This window comes from Prosopis cineraria, unplaced genomic scaffold, assembly GCF_029017545.1.
Source record: "Prosopis cineraria cultivar Desert tree isolate PC_DT_omini unplaced genomic scaffold, ASM2901754v1 PC166, whole genome shotgun sequence".
NCBI classification, from domain to species: Eukaryota; Viridiplantae; Streptophyta; class Magnoliopsida; order Fabales; family Fabaceae; genus Prosopis; species Prosopis cineraria.
This window is the reverse complement of record NW_026555493.1, coordinates 3908-31139: the sequence shown is the minus strand read 5'-3', so window position 1 is coordinate 31139 and position 27232 is coordinate 3908. Positions and strand designations below refer to the sequence as shown.

Genomic DNA, 27232 nt, shown 5'->3' with positions numbered 1-27232 from the left:
AGATCAAAGTACCCTTATCCATGTCAATTAAAGTATGGGCTGTTCTCATAAAGGGTCTACCAAGAATCAACACATCATCCCCTTTTTTCCTTTAGACATATCTAGCACATAGAAGTCAACCAAGAATAGCAAGTCTTTTACACAAATAATCAAATCCTCAACAATGCCAAATGGTTTTCTTAAAGTCCTATCTGCTATTTGGCATATCATTGGAGTTTTATACATGCAATAAAGCTTCAAAGAAGTGTAAATGGATAAAGACATGACATTAATAGCTGCCCCAAGACAATCAAAGCACTAGAAAACATGGTATTTTATATTTTGCATGGTATGGTAAAAGAAACTGGATCTTTACACTTAATAGGTAATTGGGGTTTCATTATTGCATTAATAAAAGAGGGTAATTGAACCTTAGCATTAGGTCAAAACTTTCTCTTATTAGTGCAACAACCCTTGAGAAATTTTGTATACTTGGCAAAAATTTTCCCAACATCAAGAATAGGAATACTCACATGAATTTTATTGAAAAAATCTATTACCTCTTTGTCATGAACTCCTTTTAGTTGATGTTTGATCACTTCAACTTAAGGAAAAAAAAGTTTCCTCACAATTTCTTGATCTTTCTTGGCTTCATCTTCCTTTTTCTCCTCTAGCACCAATTATGAAATTTTTTATTTGCCTTCTCCTTAGTATTTTTGTGTAGGTTTATCCATCTCAATCTCCTCAACATTCTCCTCCTCATTGTCCCTACATAATTGAGCATTAGTAGTACTAGAAAAAGCTTGTAAAGACAAGTCATTATGTAAAGATTCATCATAGAAGGCCACAGCCTCTCCCTCTTTTCTTCCTTTCTCAACCTTTTCACCTACTTCCTTATTACTTCTCAAAGTAATAGCATTAATTAGTGCTCTTGGGTTAGCAACCGTGTTGCTTGGAAGTATAGGTGTTTGTGCATTTGATGAACTAACATGATTAGAAAACATGCTCATTTTGGAAGTTAAAGCATCAACTTTGTTATTCAAAATATCATAAACTCCCCTGAACATTTGATTCATCTCTATCATTTGCTTAGCCAGAAATTGCACCTCATTGGAAGTACTAGAAGAAGGAGATTCAATGGGAATTTGCCTAGTGGAATTAAAGTTGGAGTTGAGAAAGCATTAGCTCTTTGTTAATAGGAATTAAAATTACCACCTTAAAATTGAGGTTGAAAGTCACGGCCTTGAGCATTAGGGAATGGTCCCTTTAGTTGGCTCTCTTGCAAAGCTCCACTTGAGTTGGCATAGGAAAAATTGGGATGATTCCTCCGAGAAGAATTATAAGTGTTCCTAAAGTTCCCTTAGTTGCCTTGGTTCCTTCTCCCATTGAACATAGCATTAACTTGAACATGCTTAAACTCAAATAGGGCAATTAGACTCAACATGCATAGGAGAATCACAAAAAAGTACATGTGTAAGGAACTAGTGTTTGAGAAGAAGCACTTAACATTGCTCACATTTTGAACTTGGCTCAATTAAGGAGCCAATATCTTACCAATCTTCAAGGCCAAAATATCCAATTGACTGTCATCCAATATGCTTGAAATTAAATTCACCTTCCTATGTCTTGTGCCATATTGAGCACCATTAGTTGCTATCTTTTCTATCAACACCCAAGCCTTGTTAGGTGTTAAATCAATTGAACCTCCCCCACTAGCTGTGTTAAAAATATTGTACAAGGTTCCCATTAAAAATTTAATGGTGAGGGCACTTAGCAAGTAACCCTTAAAACCTTACCTAATATTTATAAAAGGATTCATCAGAACCTTGTTCAATCTCATAAATTTGTCTCCTCAAATTTGTAACTTTAGAGGAGGAAAAGAACTTTTCTAAAAATAATCTTCTAAGTTCAACCTAAATAGAAACTCTAATGTGGGAGAGATAATTGAAATACCACTATTTATCTAGGCCTTCAAGGGAAAAGACAAAAAGCTTTTTCTTGCACATCATCAACATTCACATTTATAGGTTTCATAGTATCATGCACAAGAAATAGTTTGTGCAAGAATCTATGGCAATCCTCACCTGATAATCCTTGGAATTTAGGCAAAGCATTTATCAATGAAGGTTTAAGTTCAAACATGGTCACATTAAGAGCCATGTACAACCCATAAGGATTATTATTCCAATTAGGGGAAGTTAATTGCTTAATGGATCTCTCATCTTGAAGATTATGCATTTCTTCAAACTCTCTATCGATGTGTGCATCATCATGCAAGTTGTGATCCATATTTCTATTACTACCATTATTATTTCCTAACCCTTGGCCATTGCCTTGACCCACAAGTGGATCTACTCTTTCCATTGATGAATTGACCACTAGATGACTATCAATTTGAAGTTGTGGCCTCTTGAGTTTTTGAAGAGTTTTTTTCAATCTCTAGGTCTACTTTAACAAGTGTTTTAGGGTTAGCACGAGTCATAAACCAAAGGACTCAACTAAAGGTAAGACAAACAACACAAGACAAGACTCAAAAGAAAGAAAAATTGAACCCTAAATGGCTCTAGAAACAAGAAACAAAAATCAACAAAACTAAACAAATCACAAAAGCACAAGATTTTTTTTTTTCTTTTTTTTTAAATTCAACAAACAAATAATTAACCACAAAAAAATCACTAAAAAGTAAAGGAGAAAGAGTTAGAAATGCTCATTTGAAAACTCTTTGCTTGTTCTAAAAACTTAGCAACTTGCTCTCTGAAGATAGTAAACTTGTGAATTTTATAGCAACTAATCCATGCAAGAAATTCCCCTAAAACTTTTATGAGAGACAAAAGAGATACACAGGAAAATTTTATAAAAATTTTAGCTCAAAATTATATCTCAATCATTCCCAGAATTCTTCGAAATTTGGTCCACAGTTATGAAAAAATAGGGTTTCATCTAGATGACCTTGTGAGCTTCCAAAAACTTTGCCAGTTGGACAAAGGCAAAATTAAGACAAATTATCAACTAAGAAAAAAAGATAAGACAAAAAGGAATAAAATGAGAATTGAACCAAGGAATTTAGACACATAGTGTGAAAATTATGCCCACTCAAAATTGCTACAAGATTTTGGAATCCTCTGAAAAGGCTCCCTGTACATTGTAAGATTGTAAAATGTGCACAAGTTAATTTAGGTGTCCAAAATTGATGAAATCACTTTTCAAATGAATATAAGATATGTAGCTTCCAAATGAATCAAATTTCAAGTCTAAATTATTCTAGACTCATTCCAAGTCAATTTTTCAATTCAGCCCAAAAGAACTGAAAACAAAGCACTATCTAACACTACACTAGGAAAAACGAAAATGCAGTAAAAAAATTTATTTTTCCAAAATGACAAAAAACACATAAAACACAGAAGCACACATAGAAAAACTCAAAATAAATTTTTTTTATAACTTTTGAAATTTTTCCTGGAAGCACAAATTGCAAATTAAGTATCAAGAAAACTATCCTAAGAGTTAAACCTAGCCTCCCCGACAATGGCACCAAATTTTGATGTGGTGTGTTGCTCAACCCTTAAAATTAACTAAAGCTAACCTAAATGTAGTACTTAGGTCAACCCTAGGTCTTCTCTCAAAGAGGATGTAATAACCTTGGCAAATTTTTTAAATAAATATATATGTTAATTTGCTTTAAGTGTGTTTTATAATAGTTCTTGAGATAAATATGACAAGTTAGAGAGTTGATGTAGTGGCAGTTCAGTAGGTATTTATGTCTCAGGTTCCAAGCTTGAATCTGAAAGAGGCCAGATGAAGAGTTAATATTTTTTTGCTATGTGAAATTACTAAATTGGCCTTCTCCCATTATAATATAATTCCTTCTCTTTTCTTTTCTCCAGCAGATTGGTGCGTGAGTCAAGAGAGCTGTAGATTTCACCAAAAACTTCAAACCCTCTTCGTCCAGCCCTTCATCCGTTATCATCATCCTTGTCATTATACTACTCACCGGTGACCTTGAGAATACTGAAAATTCCACCATGAGAGACGTCCGTTAACTGGTTGTTCTCCCCTGTTTTTGCTTTATTCTCCCTTATCTTGTTGTTAGTGATCTGTGCGAACGTTCCAAGCTTCCTCATCATTTTTCTTTCGTCCATCTCAGGTGGCTGTGATTTCATTGGAAGTCTCTTGCTCTTCTCACGTTGGAGTCATGCAGTAGACCTCCTCTCTTCTTCTTCATTTTAGCTCATTATATAAAGCTGGGTTTCATCTTACTTCCTTGTTCGGTCTCGATTGGGTGAGGTACAGAGATGGGATTTTTTTTCTATTGCTACTATCAAGTTTCTTAGCTATGTTCTTAGTTTGTTATGCTTCCTTCTATTTGATTCTGATTTTTGCTCTATTTTTGCAAATTTCATTCACATGTTGTTGATAAATGGAAGAAATCGGCTCGCTAGAAAATTGGTGGTATTGGTTATGAGCTAGAGTTGATGTTAATTTTGTTCTCTTCACTTTCTTTCAAATAGTGCTTTGTTTTTCCTCTTGCTCAGCTGTGAATTTCATTTTCCTCCTCCCCTACTATATGTCGTTGGTCCATCTGAGGTAAAGAGTCTTGATCTCTTCTCTCTTTCTTCTTAGTAACTAACGCACTTATGTGTGTGATGATATAATATTGAAATTGCTTTTCATCTCTTGATTTTCTGTTGTTGCCCATGATTGAATTAACAAAAATATGCATTAGCATTGAAGAATGATGGTGATACATTTGGGTCATAATTTTGGAGTTAAATTGATTTTGTTTGATTTGGTTGATGTTAAAGAATTTGTTGAGGTGAAATTGGAAGAGACAAGCTTAGATATTATTGGTGCCTATGAGATGTTATTGAAGGGCTTATATGAGGAAATAAAATTTAACTTCTAAATATTGATGGAAAATATTGGTTTAGGAATTCACCTATAGATCTATAAAGGAATTTAAATTATGGACTTGCATGCAGTTATTTGTATATTTGGAGCTTGTTTGATTTTTTGGTAAATTGTTGAAGGTTTTAAATTAATGAGGTAGAAGTAATGCAAAGATTGGGAGAAAACTTCTATTCCAAGAAAATAGAATGGCATGGCTAATGTTTTATGGAGAAAGTTAGAGGAATGAACGATAATGCTTAGATTAACTTTAAATCAAAAATTTGGTTTGAATTTTAGATGGTGGTTAGTAGAGATTGTGTTATAAATTAAAAAGTTATTAAAATTGTATATATTTATATTTTGTAGGGTGTGTGGAAGAACAAGATCCTGACAAGCACTAAAAGAAGAATACTTTTGAGAATTTAGAATTCCAACGTGTAAGTGAATAGGATTCCTTTTTAATTTATTTTTATTTTTAATATATTTTCATTGAGATATTTTATTCTTGTGAATTACATTAGTTTTGAAACTTAGAAATATCGATGCGAGATGGTTAAAGGATGATATATGCATTTATTTCCTCAAGGAATGTGTTTCAAAGATTTATGAAATTATTTGGTTCATTAAACTCTTGAAATCCTTGATTGTTTAGATAACGCAAGCTTGTATATTATTTTATGAAAGATTATTTTCAACAAGTCTTAAATTGAAATTTAAGTTGATGTATGTGAGTTTGGTATTGAAAATGCATATTGTATTTTAGAAATAATTATTTTTCTCGCATGCTTGAAACATAATTTTAAGAGGATTCTAAACAGAACACTGCTACTAACGACAATTCCGTTAGCCCATAGCACACTGTGGTTAAACACTAGTTAGTTTGTTTCTTCATGAGTTTTATTCTCACATTTGGTATTCGTGGGCTTTATACCCACATTTGATTCTGTGGCTTAAGTCGCGTTTGGTTATTTATCCTCGTGGACTATGTGTCCACGTTTGTTTCGTAGCTTTGGCTGCATTTGGTTACTTACCCTCGTAGGCTGGTGTGTCCACATTTGTTGTCATGGCATAAGTTGCATTTGATTATTTACCCTCGTGGACTGTGTGTTCACGTTTGTAACCTATTTTGTTGAGTTCTCAAAATTTTAAATGTTGACTAATGTGTTTTTGAAATTTACATAATTTTGACTAGCAATTTTACCACTTTGAGTTATATGTGAATAAATTATTTTCTTAAAGCATGATAACATAAATTGTTTTCAACTTACTCATATTTTACAATTATGGTTATGACTTACAGGCTTATAAATTATTGTGGGATTATTTTTAATTAGTTGACACCATCATTAGAGTTTGTTGATTTAAATTTTAAGAACTTTTCTATGGGAATGCTATTCACTAGAAAACTTATTTTGGCCTCAGATTTATTAGTTGACGCTGATCTCCCTTGACCTCTGAAGGTCATACTAGCTATAGTGGGTGAAAATTGTTGATTGATACTGTTGCTTTCAATGTAAATATATAATTTGTATGTCTTTTTGATTTAAAAGAAAGAGTAGGTGCTCCACATAGATTATTAATAGACTTTATTTTGGTTTGTATATTGGTTGCTGGCTAGAATGAGCTACGCTCCTGATTTATGCTGTTATCTATTAAATTTTTGTTGTAAACATTTTTGAGAGATCCTAGTTACAGGGGAGGTTCTGCCAATATTTCTACAAAAATATTGACACTTTCTTATGATAATGAGTTTAAAGGAATTATTTTAATTCTCATGTAATTTGATTAATTTTTTCTTTTCTTTTGTAAAATGGAATAAATGTTCATTTTGGGGCTTATAGGAATATGTGAGTGGTTCACACCCGTGCCGGTCACCCTTTATTTATAAGGCATAACAGAGGAGGTTCTAACTCTAAGTCAAGTGAACTAGGTGAATAGATTAACCATTGATTGAAATTGTTAACTAATTACCTAATGAAATTAAGTGCAAACTAAATCTAAGAGTGTGGTGGTTGGCTTTCTTATTAAGGTAGGAATCCTAGGATGTTTTTAAATCTTAAGCAACTTAGCTTCACCAATTCAATTTCCTAAATGTGTTCAAAAAGCATATTGAAATTGTTTATTTGTTTGGATTTGGCTAGGAGATTTAAAATAGTAGTTAGAACTTAAACTAGTGGATATTAAATTTAATATTAGGTTATGGTGCTTTATTAACCTGACTAAGGCATAAGTGAATGGGAAGGTTTCTCTTATTTTTGTTGGATCAAGGTTAAGTTACCAATTTGATAAGGAAATAATAAATAATTGATTTTAAGATTTTTGATTTACTTTCTAGGAAATTTATGCCATCATTAGAATTAAGGTGAGAAGTTGAAGTGAATGAGCTTTAAAATTTGAAAAACTCTCAAGTAAGTGTATAGCGTTCTAAATAAATTCTTAGTAAAGTATTTATAAAGCCTCCTTATTTAGAATTTTACCATTAATCTTTTATAAATTGTACAAATATTCTTATTTATCCTATTTTCCTAATAATTGTTTTATTAATGAGAATGTGTTGATTTTATTGATAGTTTACATAGTTGACAAGTATTGATGAAAAATAATAATTGAACAATATTTGAAAGCAGAAAAAGAAAATTTTGAAATTGTTCTCTTGCTTCATACATGCTTAGTTTTATTGAGGGAGACTGAGGTCAAAACACTAAATACTAATGGCAATTCCTTTAACCCTTAGCACGCTATGATTCACCAGCTAGCAAGGTGTTTATAGGAGATGCTAGCCTCGTGTGAAGGCCAATGTACATGGATTGAAAGGACGATTATTCATGAGTATTGTATTCATGTTTATTTTCATGGGCTTTATGCCTACACTTCATTCATGGCTCCTGCCGTGCTTGTTACGTGGCTTTTAGTTGTAATTGATTGGTTATTTACCCTTGTGCACTATGTCATCACGCTTGTTATTCATTCTAATAAAGCCTTCCTAAATTTTAGTTAACATTTTTTAGTTTTCTATTTATTCTCTAAAAGCATTTCATCGAATTTCACTATTATCAAAGATTTTTATATTTTATGAGCAGTGGAATTTTTTTTAGACATATATATGTGACTTTACAAACATTGTCTAATTTCATGATCATACTAAAAAAGATTGTTATCTATTTCTAGTTAAGGATAATTCATTATTTCATTAAGTCATTTGAAGTTAAATTTATTATTTATGATCCTTGTATTTTGTTTATTATAATTTTGATTAGAACGCTACTCACTGGAAAAATTTTTAGTTTGAAATAATGTAGCTAACCCTGTGCCTCCAGCTAACCATTGAGGGCCCTTCTTGCTTTATAAGGAAAAAGGAAGCGCCTGGTGATTATTCTTTTTGGTGAAATTTCATTCTTCATTTTGTAAATTATAGGTTAGTGCTTCACGTACACTATGGTTAGGCATTAATCTCTTTTTGTTAGTATGTAAATTGCTAAAATGGAGCTAGTCTCCTTGTTGGTTAGGCTTAAAAGTTTTGTTGTTATTGTGGAAATTTCAGGAGGTTTAAATTATAAGGAAGACTGTCGAAATTTCCATAAAACATTTAGATTTTGATAACTTTATTATTAACGTATATAACTTACATATACTGAGATTTTAGCTAAATCCTTATTAATCAAGGCTTATGGAATATGAGTTCACCTCATATTCCATGCCGATCATACCTTTAAGTATTGGGGTGTGACATATTCAAAGTCGGTTGCAAGTTTCCTTATATGTAGCATCTCCTAATACGGCAATTTGCCTTCTATACTCTATGTGCATCTTCTCAATCAACTATTTAGCTCTCCATTTACTGTCATCTTTCTCATGTAGGTAAGTCATAAATTTGGAAAACTAGTTGAACTTCCTTATAAATGACTCCTCATCCATGTCTCCCTACTAAAAAGCATAGAACTTTGTTTCTTTTTCATCTCTGAATGCCGCAGGGAAGTCATAGTCAAAGAACCTCTCTCTGAATTGCTCCTAGCAAGAGGGTCTCACTGAATGCCACCAATGCTTAGTACCCTTAAATAGTTATACTGTCGCTAACACCATTTTTTGCTTAGAAGAACACGGAGTAACCTTAAAAATGATCTCCATCCTCTATATCCAGTTCTTTGCATCTCCCTCTCTCATCCTACCATTAAAGGTTGGCAGATTCAATTGCAAAAAAGTCCTCTAGACTTAGTCCATAGGAATCTCTTGATCTTCCTTACCGGTCACCGGCCTGCTCCCTGAAGGATGGAAGGTCATTGGCCTACTTAGTTGTATATCAGGTTCTTTTCACTCTTCAGCCCTAAGCCTTACCTCTTGCTTTGGCCTTGGCTCCTCATGATCCTCATTATGGTTCAGGGCATCATAGCGTACTAGACTTCTCTGAATGTCTAACATCATTTTTAGCATACATGCTCTAATAAGGTTATCACCCTAAGGTTGTTTCAGTGGCACTTCTAGATCTTGCACATCTTGGGTATACTGAGCCCATGTGTGTCATGGAATTCTACCATGTCTTCTCATAGCTTTATAGTAGTGCTATAGCAATAGCTATAGTAGCTTCATGTACCTTTCTCTCCTTCTTTAGAGTAAAGGAAGAAAAAGTTAGTAAACGAGTGGTTAGAGGTCGAAAAAGAGTAATGCATGTATAAAATTGCCAACTAATGTGATGTAATGCACAAACAGATCACAACCAAAGAAAATTGATACCAAATTGTAAATTCCCAACTCAATCCAGGCTTTACCATTCCATATTACACAATTAATAAATGAAAATTAGAGTAATAGCCCTTTATTGTTTTCAAATGGCGAGATCTCAACTTCTTAAAATATATATTCAAAGAAGGCTAGTGAAAGAGTAAACACATTTGAAAGACTCAAAATACCACAAACTCTCAACCCTAAAAAAGGGCCATGAGCTGTGATATGTAATACATGCACCACAGCATGTGGTACAAAGTAACATGCTCTATTTATAACTGTGTCATACACTATAGTGCGCCTATCCAAAATTTCTGCTATCATTTATCAGCAAAAATGAAAAACTTCCAGTGTGTGTCGTTTCCATATCCGATGCTCGATTGGAGTGATTCAAGCGCCCACGTAAAGCTTCCAACATATACTAGCTAATGGAATAACTTTGGACTCGATTTAATAGTTAGATCTAAAATTAGACACCTAGGTGCAAAAAGTCACTTTTCTTTTAAAAACTTACACCCTAAGCCCTCAATTTTTATTCCTTATCCTATTAGACCACTTTAAGGCTTGAACTAAATCTTAAAGGACTACATACACTTGATTAACACTATATATCACATATATCACATCAATAGCCCATCTCAACCTCTCAAAGCCACATTACACAATTGTGGTCTTATATGAGGAAAACACATATACAACACATATTGATAAATACAACAAGACTTGTTTCACTTTCAACCCTTCGACTCTTACATATAGGGCTTCGCCTCACCATATGGTCGAGAATCACAAATGTACTCGACTCTTCCAAATGGGGCTCCGCCTCACCATTTGTGCTAAGTTCTCACCATTTATGTTAAATTCTTATATAACAACACAAGTCACATTTAATTTACATTTAATTCACAATCAACACATAGTGGAACAAGTTACAACACAACATATACTTGCTTAATTCCTATTTAAGCCTACCCATACCTTCCATTGGGGCACCCTCAGCATAATGCAAAATCATATTTCATTCAAATGGTAGTCATACCAATACCAAATAAGGTTACTCCTTCCTTACTTCCTTTCCCGGCCTTCTCATGCTCTCTTCACCTGTGTTCAAAAGTAACAAAGTGAGATATAGGTCCCAGTAACTTAAAGGTAACACCAATTACAAGTTAGTAAGCAAAATCATAAATAAGCGATTAAGTAGCATATGTATTAGTAAAAGAAATATATGTACAAGAAGTCATCCTCATCAATCTCATTATACTCATGCAAGGTATTCCTAATTCCCCCTGGCAGAGTAATCTCTACACCTAGACCAGGACTTCCAATCATAAGGAATAAGGCCCAATATACCACTATTTAGATCATGCAATCCTTTTTGCATATGGGTGGTCTTCTAAGTCTGTCATGGCAGAGTTAAGCTCCACGCTCTAGATCATTAGGACTTCCTCACCTTATATAGAGTAAGACCATAACCCCCTACCTTAGTTTAGGGTAAACTCATGGATCATTCAATATCCTAGGCCTGTCATGACGGAGTCACTACTACAGAAAAGTGTATAATTGATGCCCTATAATTGATGTTTATTTGAAAAAAATGACAAATAAAAAAGGCAGAGAGTACTTGACAGTTTTTACAAAACAAGAGTCAAATATTTAAGTAGATACTTGACGGTTATTTAAAGATAACCTTCAAGTATATATATTTGATGTTTTTTATAAATAACTGTAATATAAAGCTAAATTTACACGTCAGTCTTCAATAAACAAATGTTAAATTAATAGTAGAAAAAAAATTAAATTTTTTCACATACTTGATGCTTGTTTTGAAATAACCGTTAAGTTTGTCTACCATATACTTGATAGTTATTTTAAAAGAAGCGTCAACTATGTAATACTTGACGGTTATTATGAAATAACCGTCAAGTATTGTCATTTAAATTCCCTCCAGATTTCTTTTTCGCTCTCCATTTCTGCAGATCCTTCGTCTTCAGAAACAAACCCAGAGCCACTAAAACCCATATTTCATCATTTAACTACCAAAAAACACATTTTCGATCTCGATTCTTGAGGGGTTTTTGATTCTAGGCCTCTATAAGTCTCGTGGGCACTCGTTCATTTAGATTCTCGGTCTCTACCACTCTGCAACACACTCTCGTCTTTGTTTTTCTGCACAGTCGGTGTTCCCTGTTCTTATTGAGGTAGGTTCTTGCTTTCCCAATCATTAATCTTCATTTTGAATGTATGGGTTATTGATTTGATTTTCATACATAATAAATAGTTTATGTGTTTCTTATTTTGATCTGTATTATTGTTCTTCTTAGTGAGTGTTTGAAGTTTTGAGTTTTTGGGTGCTTAATTATTGAATTAATGGATCATCTAATTATTTTGTTGATATAAGGAGATTCATTAAGGATATGAAAATAGTATACCACCTAATTACCTTGTTTTTAAGTTCTAATTATTTGTTCTGAAATTGAATGATTAATTTAGATTTATATTCCTTGAGTTGTCAATTTTCACATTATTAGTTTTTCAATTAATTAAGAATTGGCTTATGAAAAAATATTTTTAAGATTTTAAATTAATATTTATATAGTTTTTGATGTGGTTTAATATGATTTTAATTAAAATTGGGTTTCTTATTAATGTTGTTATTATTGTTGTTGGATCGTATATAGTCTCATTATGGATAACTTGATTTTTCTAAAGGCATAAAGACCTGTTAATACTCATTTTAAGCCGTTATATATACTATCAATTTTTTTAAATTATTCTTGAATATAACTTTATGTGATTGTTGTTGTGGATGCTATTGTTGTTGTAATTTAGATTAATAAAGAGAGGGGATAAAGCCCGAGAAACTCTCTTTTTCAAGTCGTTATGCTGTTGAAATTATTTCAATGGCTAGCATTAAAATATAATTATTAGTTTTAAATAAGATTAAAGAGGGAATGTGCAAACATGTGGTTAGTGACTTATTGACTAATTGATCTTTGTATCTAATTCTCCCACTATCAAGGAGTAGTCAAATTCACTAATCATATTTCTCTCTTAATCTTTCTAGGAATTATGGATAAGGAATGGATGTCTGCCAATCATCTATCTAAGGAATATTGAGATGGGGTGGCAAATTTTGTTAAGCTTGTAGTTAAGCATGCAATGGATCTTACTAGGATTGTTTGCCCATGTTTAAAGTGCGGTCTTGTGAAGCGGGTTAGTCTAAATACTTGTGAAGAACACTTAGTGATTAATGGGATCGATCAAAGTTACAAGTATTAGATAATGCATGGAGAGACAAGAGATGATATTGGTTGCAGCTAGAAGCATAGTGAAAGCTGTGTATCATCTCCTGATGATTTTGACACATGCACATTTGAGGAAGCTTGTCTTAAAAAGATGGCCAAAGCAGTTGAAGAGGACCTCAAGGATTATCCAGAAATGTTTGAGAAGTTGAAAAGTGATGCGGAGACACCGTTGTATGCTGGTTGTAGTGCATCAAAGTTGTCAGCAGTGTTAAAATTGTACAACATGAAGGCAAAACATAAATGGAGTGATGCGAGCTTTACTGAGTTGCTTGGGTATTTGAAAGTAGAATTACTTCCTAAGGAAAATGAGCTTCCTTGTCGAACATATGACGCAAAACAAGTATTGCGATCAATTGGCATGAGTTATGAAAAGATACACTCGTGCCCTAATGATTGCTTTTTATTTCAGAATGAATATGCATCATTAACCGAGTGTCCGAAGTGTAATGCCTCACACTACAAGCAGAACAGATCAAGTCCTGTGAAGGCACTATGGTATTTTCCAATTGTGCCTAGATTTAGACACATGTATAGTAGTGCAGAAATTATGAAAAGCTTAACATGGCATGCGAATGAAAGGATAAAAGACGGCATGCTTCGTCATCCTGCTAATTCTCCACAATGGAGAAAGATTGATTATGAGTACCCTGAATTTGGGGAAGAGACTAGGAATCTATGCCTTGCATTATTTACTGATGGGATGAATCCTCATGGGATTCAAAGTAGTAGCCACAGCACTTGGCAAGTCATTTTGGTTAACCTTCCTCCATGGCTTTGCATAAAGCGCAAGTATATGATGTTGTCCATGCTAATTGCAGGACCCAAGCAACCTAGGAATGATGTAGACATATATTTGGCTCCTTTAATTAATGACTTAAAGATCATGTGGGAGTCAGGTATAGAGGTATATGATGGGTATAAAGAAGAAAGATTTAATTTAAGAGCTATGCTCTTCAGTACAATCAATGACTGTCCTGCTTATGGTAATTTGTCAGGGTATAGCATTAAAGGGCAACTTAGATGCCCTATTTGCGAAGAGGGAACACATTATATGAGCCTTCAACATGGGATGAAGAATGTTTACCTCGGGCACCGTAGGTTTTTACACCAAGAAAATCATTATCGGCGGTTGAGAAAAGCGTTCAATGGAAATCCAGAAGAAGGTAAGACACCTTTGCTGTTAACTGGTGATAAGTTGTTAGAGAAGATTAAGGATTTGGATGTTGAATTTGGCAAACCATTTGCAAGGCACCTTGGGACAACCGGATGGAAGAAGAGATCTATTTTCTTTGAACTCCTTATTAGACCACCTTAGATGTTCGGCATTTTCTTGATGTCATGTATATTGAGAAAAATGTTTGTGAAAGTCTTATTGGGACTTTACTCCAAGTGTCAAGAAAAATAAAAGATGGTATAAAATCAAGTTGGATATGGTTTCTTTAAGAATAAGAGAAGAATTAGCACCTCAAGATAAGGGGAACTGTACCTTTCTCCCTCTGGCAGCTTATACGCTATCTAAGAAAGAGAAAATTGCATTTTATGAGTTCCTTAATGCAGTTAAAGTTCCTGAGGGTTACTCTTCAAACATAAAAAATATTGTATCAATGAAAGATTTAAAGTTGAAGCGCTTAAAGTCTCACGATTGCTATGTTTTAATGGAGGATTTCATTCCAGTTGCTATACGTGCAATTTTACCCCTTAAAGTATGAGGGACGATCACTAAGTTATGTTTGTTTTTCAAGTCCATTTACAGTAAAGTGATTAACCCACATAAGTTGCCAAGGTTGCAAGCTCGAATTGTATTAACACTGTGTGAGCTTGAGATGTATTTTCCACCGGCATTCTTTGATATTATGATCCACCTAACTATTCACTTGGTTAGGGAGGTTCAAATGTATGGGCCTGCTCATTTAAGATGGATGTATCCTATTAAGCGCTATATGAAGATTTTGAAAGGCTATGTGAAAAATCGAAGTCGACTGGAGGGTTGTATTATTGAATGGTAAATTTGTGAAGAGGCTGTTGACTTTTATACTGAGTACTTGAGTCATATTAGCTATGTTGAGCTTCCAAAGTCTCGACATATGGGTAGAATAAGTGGAGAGGGGATTATGGGAAACAAAGTCATTACTATGTTAAGTGTACAGTGGGAGCAAGCCTACCTATTTGTGTTGCACAACACTGAAGAGGTTGAAGAGTATGTAGACAAGCATATGGCTGAACTTAGGAGGGACAATCTCAATAAATCAGAAATTTAGCATGCTAGGGAACATAATAAAACTTTTACAAGATGGTTTAAGGAGCACATTCTTCAAATGTTAAATGTTGATTCCAATTCAGTTTTTAAAAAATTGAGATGGTTAGCTAACAATCCAAGCAGACAGGCCATTTCTTGTACTACTTACCTTGTCAATGGATACACATTTTATACAAGGGAGCAAGATGATAGGAGCACAATGCAAAATAGTAGTGTAACTCTTGTAGCTCATTCCATGCATATTTCCAGCACTAAGGATAAAAATCCTATCTATGAAAACATGTCATACTTTGGTCCAAGAGTTGAGAGAAGAGCAAGCTATTATGAAGGAATAGCTAGAAGCCCAGGTGAATTTAATTGACATGCTATTGAAGGGGCAGATCCCTGGGAGGCTTTTGGCTGACGTTAGCCCCAGCAGGAATGATAGCTGCACAGTCCCTTCAGACAAAATACCCGAGGTAATGTATTTTCTCTTCTAAATTTGCTTAATTAATTTTTTGTCTAAACAACTGACATTCTTCATTTATTTAGGGCGAGAATGACTGCAACTGTTTAGTAGACGATCCGTCATGTAAAGTAGTTGCAACGGGACGCATGTATAACATTGCTAGGGACACAATCCATAACCTTCCCCTCCTGTCCGATTGCATTAGGGTTTCCTTGTTTGTTGCAATCGACCCCAAGTATCCATTACCTTATCCTACCGATGAGATGCAGACGGTAGGAGATGCGTTGGGGAGCTTTATTGCATGGCCCAACTACCTTGTTATGGTTAGTAAACCAAAGCCGACAAAGGACCTAAAGCCACCAAAGGACCCCTTGCCAACAAAGAAAAAGGTATATATGATTTATATAATTATTTAGAATCTTTAATATATATATATATATGTCTAACTTTTTCATTGTATAGCCAAGGGGGAAAAGCAAACTGAAGGGCAAGGTGTCAGGCCATACTAAATAGTCAGCCATAGTTTCGCAACATGCAGTGCCTATGCCTGTTGTAGAAAATAAATTCTGTGACTCTCTTGAGACCTATGCTTCGGCTATGAAAATGATTCATCAAGTACTGATTGGGGATATCATTAATTTTGACGATGGGCTATTTGGTAGAGCATCATTTGAAGTTGTTCAGGATGAAATTTTGAATGAAATCCTCAAGCATGATATGGCGAGCACTAGTTTGATGACTTTCTACATGAGGTAATTCTTCAAGATTTATTAGTTAATTTCATGAATTGTTTATGTATGTGAGTATGCAAGCATATTAACTTATATATTTTTTCACCCAAGTCACCTTTATACCTCATTCGTGGTTCTTGGTGGCCTCGAGTCGAAGATCAAGCTGGTTAATCATCATGATGTCTCTCCCCATAATAATATTACAAAGGAAGCCCTTGAAAATGAAGCAAGAATGCTTTTAGATCAATTTCGAGAAAGGGGAGCAGCGAAGGATACTTTATTTCTCGCTCCTTACTGCTAAAGGTGAGTTGTTAATATTTGTTACGAGTAAATTTTTTTAATATTTATTTATTTGGTAACATGTGCTATTTCTTGTTAGGGAACACTAGATGCTTATTGTGGTTAATCCCGTTGCTCTAAAATTATGGTATCTCGATCCCCTTAATAGAGAGCCAAGCAACAAGGAAGATATAAGTGGTACTTTTTAATCAGTAAGTTGGATTTTTTTACTTGTTATTTCTTTTTATTTTTAGTTTTCATTCATATATATTTCTCACATTCATTCCATATTTCCTCCTTAGAGCCGTGATGTTGTATCGTACTGCGACCGATATGACTGTGTCCCCTAAGATGAGGGCATTTGAATCTTTAGAGAAATGGGTCACTGTTAAGGTATTCATTCAATTGGTTAAGTTTTTAATCAAGAAACTGTCTCATTATATTTTACAATTTCATTGATATGTGTTTTTTTTTTACAGTGTCCATTCCAGCCAGATCAGAGCAATGACTGTGGTTATTGCTTGATGAAGTTCATGAAGGACATTATCACTCATGCCCCTACCACATTATCTAACAAGGTATATATATAAAATTTAATTACACTTCAATTATAAATTTTAAACAATTTTAATTAGCTACCTATTAACTTGAAATTGTTGTGACCATTTGCTTACAGTACTTTGAGGACATCTATTGCGTTTGTTATACGGCTGCACATGTAAAAGAGGTCCTTGAAGTGATGGCCCAATGTGTTTTCAATATATGGGTAGCAACAGTAGTTAGGCCACTTAGTTTTGGAACATTAGTTTTCAAATAAGTTGAGCATAGAATTTTTAGATTTTAAGGTTAAACATATAGGAATTTTTATGTTAATTAGATAGGAGATACTATTACAAACATTCATTATATTGCATTATTTTCATTGCTGGCTGGCTGGTTTTTATCTTTATCTGTGTTTTTATGCAAGGGGGCTGCTTTAAAAGCAGCCACCATATTTAAAAAATTATGCCATAAATACTTGACGGTTATTTCAAAATAACCGTCAAGTATCAATATACTTGACGCTTGTTTCAAAACAAGCGTCAAGTATTTGTAAATACTTGACGATTATAAGGAAACAAGCGTCAAGTATTTATGGCCAAACGAACTGGCAGGTTTTGGCCATTAATACTTGATGCTTGTTTCCTTATAACTGTCAAGTATTTATTCTGGAAAGTGCATATTTAGTTCATATATTTGACGGTTTTTTCAAATAACCATCAAATATAAAATTAATACTTGATGGTTAAAAACCGTCAAGTATTATTTCTTTAATATATGTCGCACCCTTACTTGACGGTTAAAAACTGTCAAGTATTGTAAAAAATAAGCGTCAAATATGGGTATTTTTGTGGTAGTGAGTCAAGCTCTACGCTTTGGATCATCAAGATTCTTCTCCTAAGTTCATCCTTGTAGAGTCAAGCTCGACACTCTAGATCATCAGGACTTCTTGGACCTCCCCACGGTAGAGCTGCATTTCCCCCACTATAATCCAGGATATATCTTGAGGATGCGATGCATGTCAATGCACGTGCCACTTCAAATTCATTTCAATCAATACTCACACACCTGCATACATATACTTTTACAATATTGCTAGTCTATCAGTTTACAATACAATATATATAATTATATCAAAATACTTGCAAATAATTTCACAAATAAACAAGTAAAATGATTACTCCATTTACCTTTAAGCCTTGCTACTAAGGGTTACCAACCATACTAAGCTCTTAAGGTGCAGATTCTCAAGAGCAACTTCACAGGTGCTCAATCTACATAACACAGGGCCCCTCAGTCAATTCTCAATATTTAACATAGACATTGATTCAATTAGACCAAATCCCTTAACACATATAACAATTCAACTGAACGTTTTTAAATTTACTTATCCATTATTTATAGTCATTAGCCCTATAGGCCACTCAAACAACCTTAACCACTTCCTAACACATTCTTTACACCAATTTCATCCTTTTCACCTAAATTTTAGGCTATTTTGAGCTAAAACTCTCAAAGCTCAACCATTCAACTCCATACTAGTCACAAAACCTTAGTTCTATATTCAATATCTCGTTCTAACCCTTTCTTTTAGACTATAACACCTCAAAATCTCATGATTCAATTTCTCAATCGATGAAATTCAATGAAAAAGGGGTAGCATTGAAGCTTGAGATTGCGCGATACTTACCCAATAAGTTATTAATTGAAGCAGACTCTCTAGCTCCAACTATGGCTTGCCTTAGCAAAGCTGAACTTCTCCACCCTTTCAGATGCATTTCCAGCCTTTTCACTTCTAATTTAATGAGTTGATCACATTAGTTTTAAGTGATTCCTAGATGATGCGCCGTGGTACACGCAGCTTCTGCTGCGGCACACGGCACAGTAAGAAAATTCTCACTTGTGCTCCCACATCTTGCCTCAGATTATTTTTCTATCCTTCAATCCTATCAATGTAACGCCTAAATAACACAAAACATTAACTCAACATCTAAATCACAGCCAATCTACTAATTACTAATTTACCCTGATTAGTAACTAGTTCTTGAGATTAAAATTCAAGATGTTACACTAAATTTTAATCTGTTGGTGTGTGAGTGAGTGTGTGTGTTTTCAAAAATAAGTCTAAAACTGACGTCCAATCCACCAAAAAGAATTTCAAGTAATGATCATTTCAACAAAGAAGAGTAATGCAACCACATCTCCGTCGTCTACAAGATGAAGATAAAAATATGTAAATATTAATTTTTATTAGGAGGGAGATTAAGATAATTTCTGGAATATTTTTGGAATTAGTTGAATTTCCATTATCGTTTGGGATATATGTTCTATTTAAGTCATGCATCGGCGGTTAATTTTGGCCATGAAATTTTTTTATGCACCTAAAATGGCTTGACTTTTGGAAGCCCCAAAACACATTTTTTGAAGACACTCAAAAAAATAATTTAATAAATAAAAAAACAATGGATAAAAAAATTAGGAGCAGGGAACTTTTGGTTTTACATTAAAAACCACAGAAAACGGTAATGTTAAAAGCAAGTTACATTAAAACCACAGAAAATGGTAATGTTGAAAGCAAGTGAACCAAACTTGAACTTAGTTTGAAGAGTTGTAGGCTGTGGCTATATGGTTAATTTTATGATGTTTTCCTTAAAGACTAGCCAAACAAAGGCATTAGCAAAACACTAAACCAGAATATATTCTGGTTAATAACCAAACAAAGATTATGACTAGGAAAATGAATTGAGCTAATGAAGAGGTTATAGTTTTCAAGAAGCATAACCAAGAGATTGCATGGCTGAAGTTGGCGTTCTTAGTTATTTATTATTAGGATAACCCAACATATATATATATATATATATATTGATTTGAAAAAAAAAATGAAAGATAGAAGAAATTGACAAAGATGTATTTAAAAGTAAATTGAGCTACGTATAAGATAATAGTAGTTTACAAGATTTTATTTTGCTAAGACACATTCAACACTCAATATGTCATTAATTGTGAGTATTTTGATTGGTGATGTGTAAGTATTTTATTAAGTGTTTTTTGAACTCAAAAATATATTGTAACCTTGATGAACTCTCAACCCAACTTATCTAAATTTTCATTGAAAAATATTTAAGATTTATTAGAAACTGTCAGACAGAAAGTAAGTGAGATGGACATATTAAATGTTATAGGTGAAAAATTAATGGCAAGCCAACTAGAGTAGTTGGAGATAGACATTGACATCAATCATAATGTATGATACTCCTTTTGTCTTAAATTATAAGATATTTTTAAACAAAATTTTACATAGTAATAAACCCCATTAAATACACTTAACAACCTTATCTTTCCAAAATAAAAATATAAACTTCCAAAATACCCATCATTTAATTTATATTAAAAAGAGAAGGGATATAAATTAATTATAGAGAAAGAGAGGGTTGTATTAAAACTGGTATATTTAATAAAATCTTAATCTATTCAAAGTGTCTTATATTTTAGGACGGAGAAACTCCTTCAAAAGTGCCCTATAATTTAGGAATTATGGACATCCACTCATATAATTATATAATCATAATAATTTTAATTATTGTACAGATTTGTTTTTACTTTTAGTCACATATATATTCTGTGTAAATACTCTTTCATATTGGAATATTTGAATTAATGTGCAGTTTTTTTAAAGACTTATAGAAGATATTGAATATTTTTTTTAAAAACTTCTCAACAGATTGATTGAATGATAAAGTACTGACACCTTTTGATTTAAAAGAAAAAACTTGGAAAACCAAAGTGAAAGTTTGAGTGATAGTATCTTATGGATCACTCGATTCATAATTGCGAAAATCAATGAGATATATAAACAAAATAAATTGTTAATGTGTTCTTCTTTAAGCATGTTCTTTGGAGCGAATGATATACTACTTTGGTTATTCAAGTTCTTCTCACAAGAGATTTCTAATACATAATTATTTAGAGAATAATAGAGGAGAGAAAGAAAATTGTAGTGCTCATTTTGATTTTTTTAGAGAACCATTTCTTCGCAAATCAAATAACTAATGAACAACAAGAATGGAATTTAGGTTCTTATTATTGGAAAACAAAATGCTAACAAGTAAAAAAAGAAACAACATGAAGAAATCCAAAACCCATATAATCAAGTAAGGAAATTTCAAAATTTGCATCATATATTATTACAACACACATCACTCCATTTTCTAATAGTACATATTCCCAAAAAATGAAAAAAAAATGTTAAATGAATAGTAGCTAAAATTTGTTTCAACAATTATTCAGCTTGAAGTAACTCTAACATTTTCCATAAATATAACCTTGATTTTTTTTAATGACACCACAACATCAACCATTGAAAGTCGTGCCTCAAGTAAGTCCTGGCAACAATTTAATGCTAGCTCAAAAATTGATGATATATAAGGTGATATATTACCAATATTTTTATGTTCTTTGAGTAGCAAATTGGCATCTAGAATATTGGTGATTGAATGTGGTGTTGATTTGCTAACCCAATGCTTCAAACTTAATCCTTCAACAAACATCTCATCTGTTGGCTTCTTCCTTGTAAACATTTCCATTAATAAAAATACCATAACTATACACATCTCCTTTAACAGAAACAACTCCTTCTGATCCATACTCTGTTGAATAGTTAATAAGAAAATATTTAGTAATAAAATAATCCGAATTTTTATAAAGCATAACAAACAAAAGAACAAATAAATAAGTCTAAAAAATATTATTATACCATTACCTGGTGCCATGTAGCCAATTGTAGCCAAAGTTTTGGTATAAATTTCTAGTTGTCCTTTACCAAACAATCTAGCAATACCAAAATCACTAAGATGAGCCACCATGTCTTCGTCTAATAAAACATTGCTTGGTTTCACATCACAATGAACAACTATTGTAGAAGAACTATGGTGAAGGTATTCCAAAGCAGCTGCCACATCAATCATAATGTTCAACGTTTGCAAGACATTTAAACAATAGTTATGAGAGTATAACCATTTGTCAAGACTACCATTTGCCATGAATTCCATTATTAGAGATTTAAAATGATCATTTGAGCAACAACTAATGATCTTAATAAGATTACGATAGCGTAAATTGCACATGGCAACACATTCAATATCAAAACTTCTCAATGCTTCCTCCATTTCCAACTTAAAATACTTTGACAGCAACTATTTTTGAGTTTGGAAGAGATGCTTTGTATACTAATCCAAAACTTCCAGAGCCAAGAAGATTACTCTCATTAAATCTATTTGTTCCTTGCCAGAGGTCATAATAGGATATCCTATTTGGTATCTCAAGCTTTATCAAGTCCCTAGTGGTTGAATCATTAACATGATCTCTCTTACACTTTAGAAAGACAATGCCTGAAATAACCAAAATGACAGCCATGCATATGATAGGCAATGAGCAGTTTATTAATAGCTTCACTTTATTTGAAATGAGCTTGTGTTCTTTCCTACATGGGTGAACTTGCAATAGGGACTTCCCATAAAGATCATTATTCATCATAAAAGATTTAGCAGTGAAATTCTAAAAAGGCCCCCCACTTGGAATTTCTCCATGCAATAAATTATAAGAAAGATTAATGTGTTGAAAATGGACTAATAACTCCAAGGATGTTGGAATCATGCCAGACAAAAAATCATGAGAAAGATCCATGGACTCCAAACTTATCATGCCACCAAACGATTCAAGAATATGACCTTGTAATTTGTTTTGGGCTAATGATAGGGTTATCAAAGTTTGCAAGCTACCCATAGTTGTAGGGATGCTTCCTGAAATTTGATTTTATGACAAGTTCAATAATATAAGTGTCCTCAAGTTTGATACCTCTGGTGAAATTGTCCCACTTAGTGCATTGCAAGACATGTCTATTGCCAAGATATCTTTGAGACTCCAAAGGGAAGAGGGTATAGGAGAAATCAATTTGTTAGAGCTCAAATCCAACTTTCGCAAAGAAGTATTCCTAAGGCATCCTGGAACCACTCCTGAAAACATGTTGTTGGCAAGATACAATTCACTTAGACTTTTGAGTTGACAAAGTTCATCTATAATGGACCCTTGCAATCTATTGTTGCTGAGACTTAAGCACTGGAGGCTATGTAATTTGCTAATTGTATGAGGAATAACCCATTCAAATCATTCCCATCCATGGATAATTTCATCAAGTTTGATAGATTTTCGAGTATACTGGGTATAGCTTCATTAAATTTGTTCAATGACAAATCTAACAAAATGAGCTTAGAAGCATTTGATATGCTATTTGGAATTTGTCCAGTTAGTTCATTCCCTGACAACCATAACATTTTCAAGTTGGGAAGGCCAATCCCTAAATGTGATGGGAGAAGGCCAGAGAGGGAATTAGAGTCAAGGTCTAAGCTGGTCAATGTTGAAATGTTGAATATACTAAAAGGAATGGGTCCACTCAAATGGTTTCCTTCCAAACATAACAATTCAAATTTAACAAAGCTGCCCATTTCCTTAGGTATAAAACCTGGAAACAAAAAAAAAGATTGTTAACAACATTTCCTAGCTACTCAGTGTTGCTTGCATAATATATATATATATATATATTAGCCAAAAAATATACATATGTATTATAACATAAAAAACTACACATCTGTAAGTAATCCAAAAGCCTAAATATTTGCGTCATGCTAGTTTGATTTTGCATAATTAAGTATGTTTTTAAAATAAAAAATTAGGAAATCATAAACTATCTTTGAGATGACATGATCATAGAAGATTTATTTTGAAATTGAATGTTTTATGTTGTAATTTTTGTATAGTTATTTAATAGGAAATCAATAAATTTGTGAAATAAAACAAAAACTTTCAAAAAAATTTGAAAATAAAAATAAAGCAGGGAAAGGATGTACTCTTCAATAAAGGGGGGAAAATATAGATTTGAAGTTAATAAGAGAAAGATAAAATCTCACACTTGGGAATGGAGAAAAAAAGATAGGTAATAAAATTTCCTCTTCAATGGTGCTTGCATTATATATATACATACATACATCTATATATATATATATATATATATATTGGTGGAAAAATACGTACATTGTGCAATGAGAAATTCTTATAGACCTGGTTCATCATGTTATCCATGATCCATCTAATAAAATTGCACCAATTAAATAAACTAAAATATTATGTGTCATTATTTTTAATGACTTAAATTTTTCAATAGAATAGCTATTTTAATTTCTTGCATTTTCCCTCTTTACTATCATTAACATCATAATTAATTTATATTTAATGGAATCTAAATGTCATAATTTTATTGGATGGACCATGAATGATGTGGCGTATTGAGTCTATCTAAGCATTTCTCATACAATATAACATAAAAAACTACATGTATCCTAGTAATCCAAAAACTTAAATATTTGTGTTATGCAATTAACCTTACATAAATATTCTTAAAATAAAAAAATTAGAGAACTCATAAACGATCTTTGAGATGCTATAATTATGGAAGATTTATTTTAAAATTAAAGTTTTTTGAGTTGTAATTGTTTAATAATTATTTGATCGGAAATTAATAAATTTGTAAAATAAAACAGAAACTATTGAAAATTTTGAAAAATGAAATCAAATAGGAGAGGATGTACTCTTTAATAAACTTTTTCATAATTGCAAATTAATCATGTGTGGCAACAAAGTATTAAACTACTTTCGGTGATGTTTTTTGCTACAATTGAACTGAGACATTACCAAATATACTTTCCTTAATTAAAAGAAATGGTTCCACATCATATATAATGAGTCCATATGTTCCATTTAAGAATAATAAAACTTTTAATCACTCAAGTTTGCTTCAGGTATTGATTTGGTTTCCCATATTTAATTTTATCAATTTCATTCCTTATATTTTCTTAAATTATCATGTGATAAATTTTAAAACACGAATGAACTGTTAAATTAATCTAATATGTAATATATGTTGATTAGTTGGCATGTTTAAGTAGCTAAGTGAGAAAAAGATAGTGCTCAAATAAGTTTAATTTTTATCAATCTAATCATTTATGATGCATTTTTATTCTTTTCTTAATTTCTGTCTATTTTTTCCTACATAAATAATTATACTTCTTTCATTAATTTACATGGTTGTCATTAATATTCTAAGATCAATTTCAACAAATTTAATAGTGTTGTTGTTCTTTAAATAATAAGAACCAAATCAATAGCCAAGGCAAACTTAAAGAACCAAATCAATAAAAATTTAAATTTAAAAAATAAAATTGATTATTGAAGCAAATTTAAGGGACTAAAAATTTCATTATTCCTATTATATACATGCATCTCTGGGTGCGTGTGTATGTATGTATCTATTTTGCAACATCTTTTAATTTCAAACTAAACAATTTTTCAAAAATTATAATAAGAAAAAAATTTAATTTGAATAGTCTTATTAATTTTTTAGAGAGTTGAATATGTGGAACAATTCCTCTTTAAACCTAGATGAATTAAAGTGAAACGATTTAATTATTTGTCTGACTATTGAAAAAATCTTGTGTTGTGTTTCATTAGTTTCATTAACTAGCATTTTTAGGTGGAATTTAATTTTTTTATTTACTTTCATTATCATAATTTGTAATTTATTTCACATACGTATTTAAATATTTTTATTTATATATAATGAATAACAAAAATACAACCCCAAAGTTGTCTGTACTTTAATGTAAAACCTACTTTATCATACAAAAATTATCAAATATTACTAAATCTATTATCTTTAAGAATATGTCTAAAACTCACGTTGAATATAACAAAAAATAATTTTAAGTAATACTCGCTTCAACCATAAAAGATTTAATGAATTTGCAAGATTAAAAAATTGAAAAAATTAAAAGGAAATAAGTTAAAACAGATAAAGAATGTCTTCTTAAATAAGGGGAGGAAATATATAAAATTGAAGTTATTCTTAGATGCATAAAATTTTAGAACAAAGGTAATGGAATTTTAGATTTACTCCATTTCAATATGAATGAACAACAAGAAATTATGAATCAAATGATGAAAAACAAAATCCTATTTTAGATTTACTCCATTCAAAAAAGAGATTAAAAAATGGAAACATAAATATAAGTACATTATGCATACCTGTAAATGAGTTACCACCCAAGTACAATTCCTTTAATGATGTGCAATTACTTATTGATTCTGGAATGCTTCCCTCTAATTGATTATAATCAGCATGGAAGATTTCAAGCAAAGGGAGTTGATGGCAAAAGTCTTTTGGCAAATTACCATTTAAATGATTCATGCCAAAGTCAACCATTCTTAAAGAAGACATGCTCCAAATAAAGGACGGAATTGCACCTATAAGAAAAATACAAAATGTTTGTTTGTTGTTAGTACATGCAGGACTGGCTATTCCCCAAATTCTCACACGGCAATATAAATAATACATGGAAATTTGATAATTAGAGGCCTGACGTTAATAGAAAAATATACAATAATTTTTTTGACAACTCCCTCACATAAAAATTGAAGGGATTTTTGTAAGAGCCATGTGTGCAACAACTTTTCTTGACATAAAAAATCAAATATTAGCAATTAAGAAAAATGGATTGCATTAAATGTATCCAGTATACTGTAATTTTTACTCTTAAAGTGGTTTCTGTTAAAAAAATTTGCTACCAATATAGAATAAGCATAATAATAAATGAAATTTTTTTAAAGAATGAAAGTAAGGGATGGGCAGATTGAGCATACCTGTAAAGTAGTTGTACTGTAGATGTAATTCTTTTAGCAACATCTCATTGTTAGCTAGGATCGGAAGATTACCATTCAAATTGTTTTTTGCTAAATCCACGATTCTTAGAGTAGAAATGCTAAAGAGTGACAATGGAATTTCACCTATTATAATTTAAAAATGAACAACTAAAATTACATTAAAGTAATATATAATAGTTACAAGACTTTGATTAATCAATTAACACTAACTAAATTGATCTTGGAGAGAATAAAAACAAGATAATGATAGAATGAAACAAGAAAGCTATATGAAATTATATTAATTGATGGTCATATTTTAGGAGTCAAAAAATTAGTC

At 32.2% G+C, this 27232-nt stretch overlaps 1 protein-coding gene across 1 annotated transcript; it reads right to left on the bottom strand.

Annotated features, from left to right (window-relative positions):
* Nucleotides 1-24242: 24242 nt before the first annotated feature.
* Nucleotides 24243-26947, bottom strand: LOC129295685 (probable LRR receptor-like serine/threonine-protein kinase IRK). Its single transcript, XM_054934231.1, has 3 exons — nucleotides 26893-26947; nucleotides 26278-26496; nucleotides 24243-24286 (listed from the first exon to the last, which is right to left on the bottom strand). The coding sequence occupies exons 1-3, from the start codon at nucleotides 26933-26935 to the stop codon at nucleotides 24267-24269; spliced, it is 282 nt and encodes a 93-aa protein (XP_054790206.1). The 5' UTR covers nucleotides 26936-26947; the 3' UTR covers nucleotides 24243-24266.
* Nucleotides 26948-27232: the final 285 nt, after the last annotated feature.

What these genes read in the sequence shown, in the direction of transcription:
- LOC129295685 (XM_054934231.1), bottom strand. Translation starts at nt 26,935, where the DNA reads ATGTTGCTAAAAGAATTACATCTACAGTACAACTACTTTACAG. An exon ending in ACAGTACAACTACTTTACAG is followed by an intron (nt 26,497 to 26,892) that starts GTATGCTCAATC and finishes TTTTTCTTATAG; the next exon opens with GTGCAATTCCGTCCTTTATT. An exon ending in GGGTGGTAACTCATTTACAG is followed by an intron (nt 24,287 to 26,277) that starts GTATGCATAATG and finishes CAATTTTATTAG; the next exon opens with ATGGATCATGGATAACATGA.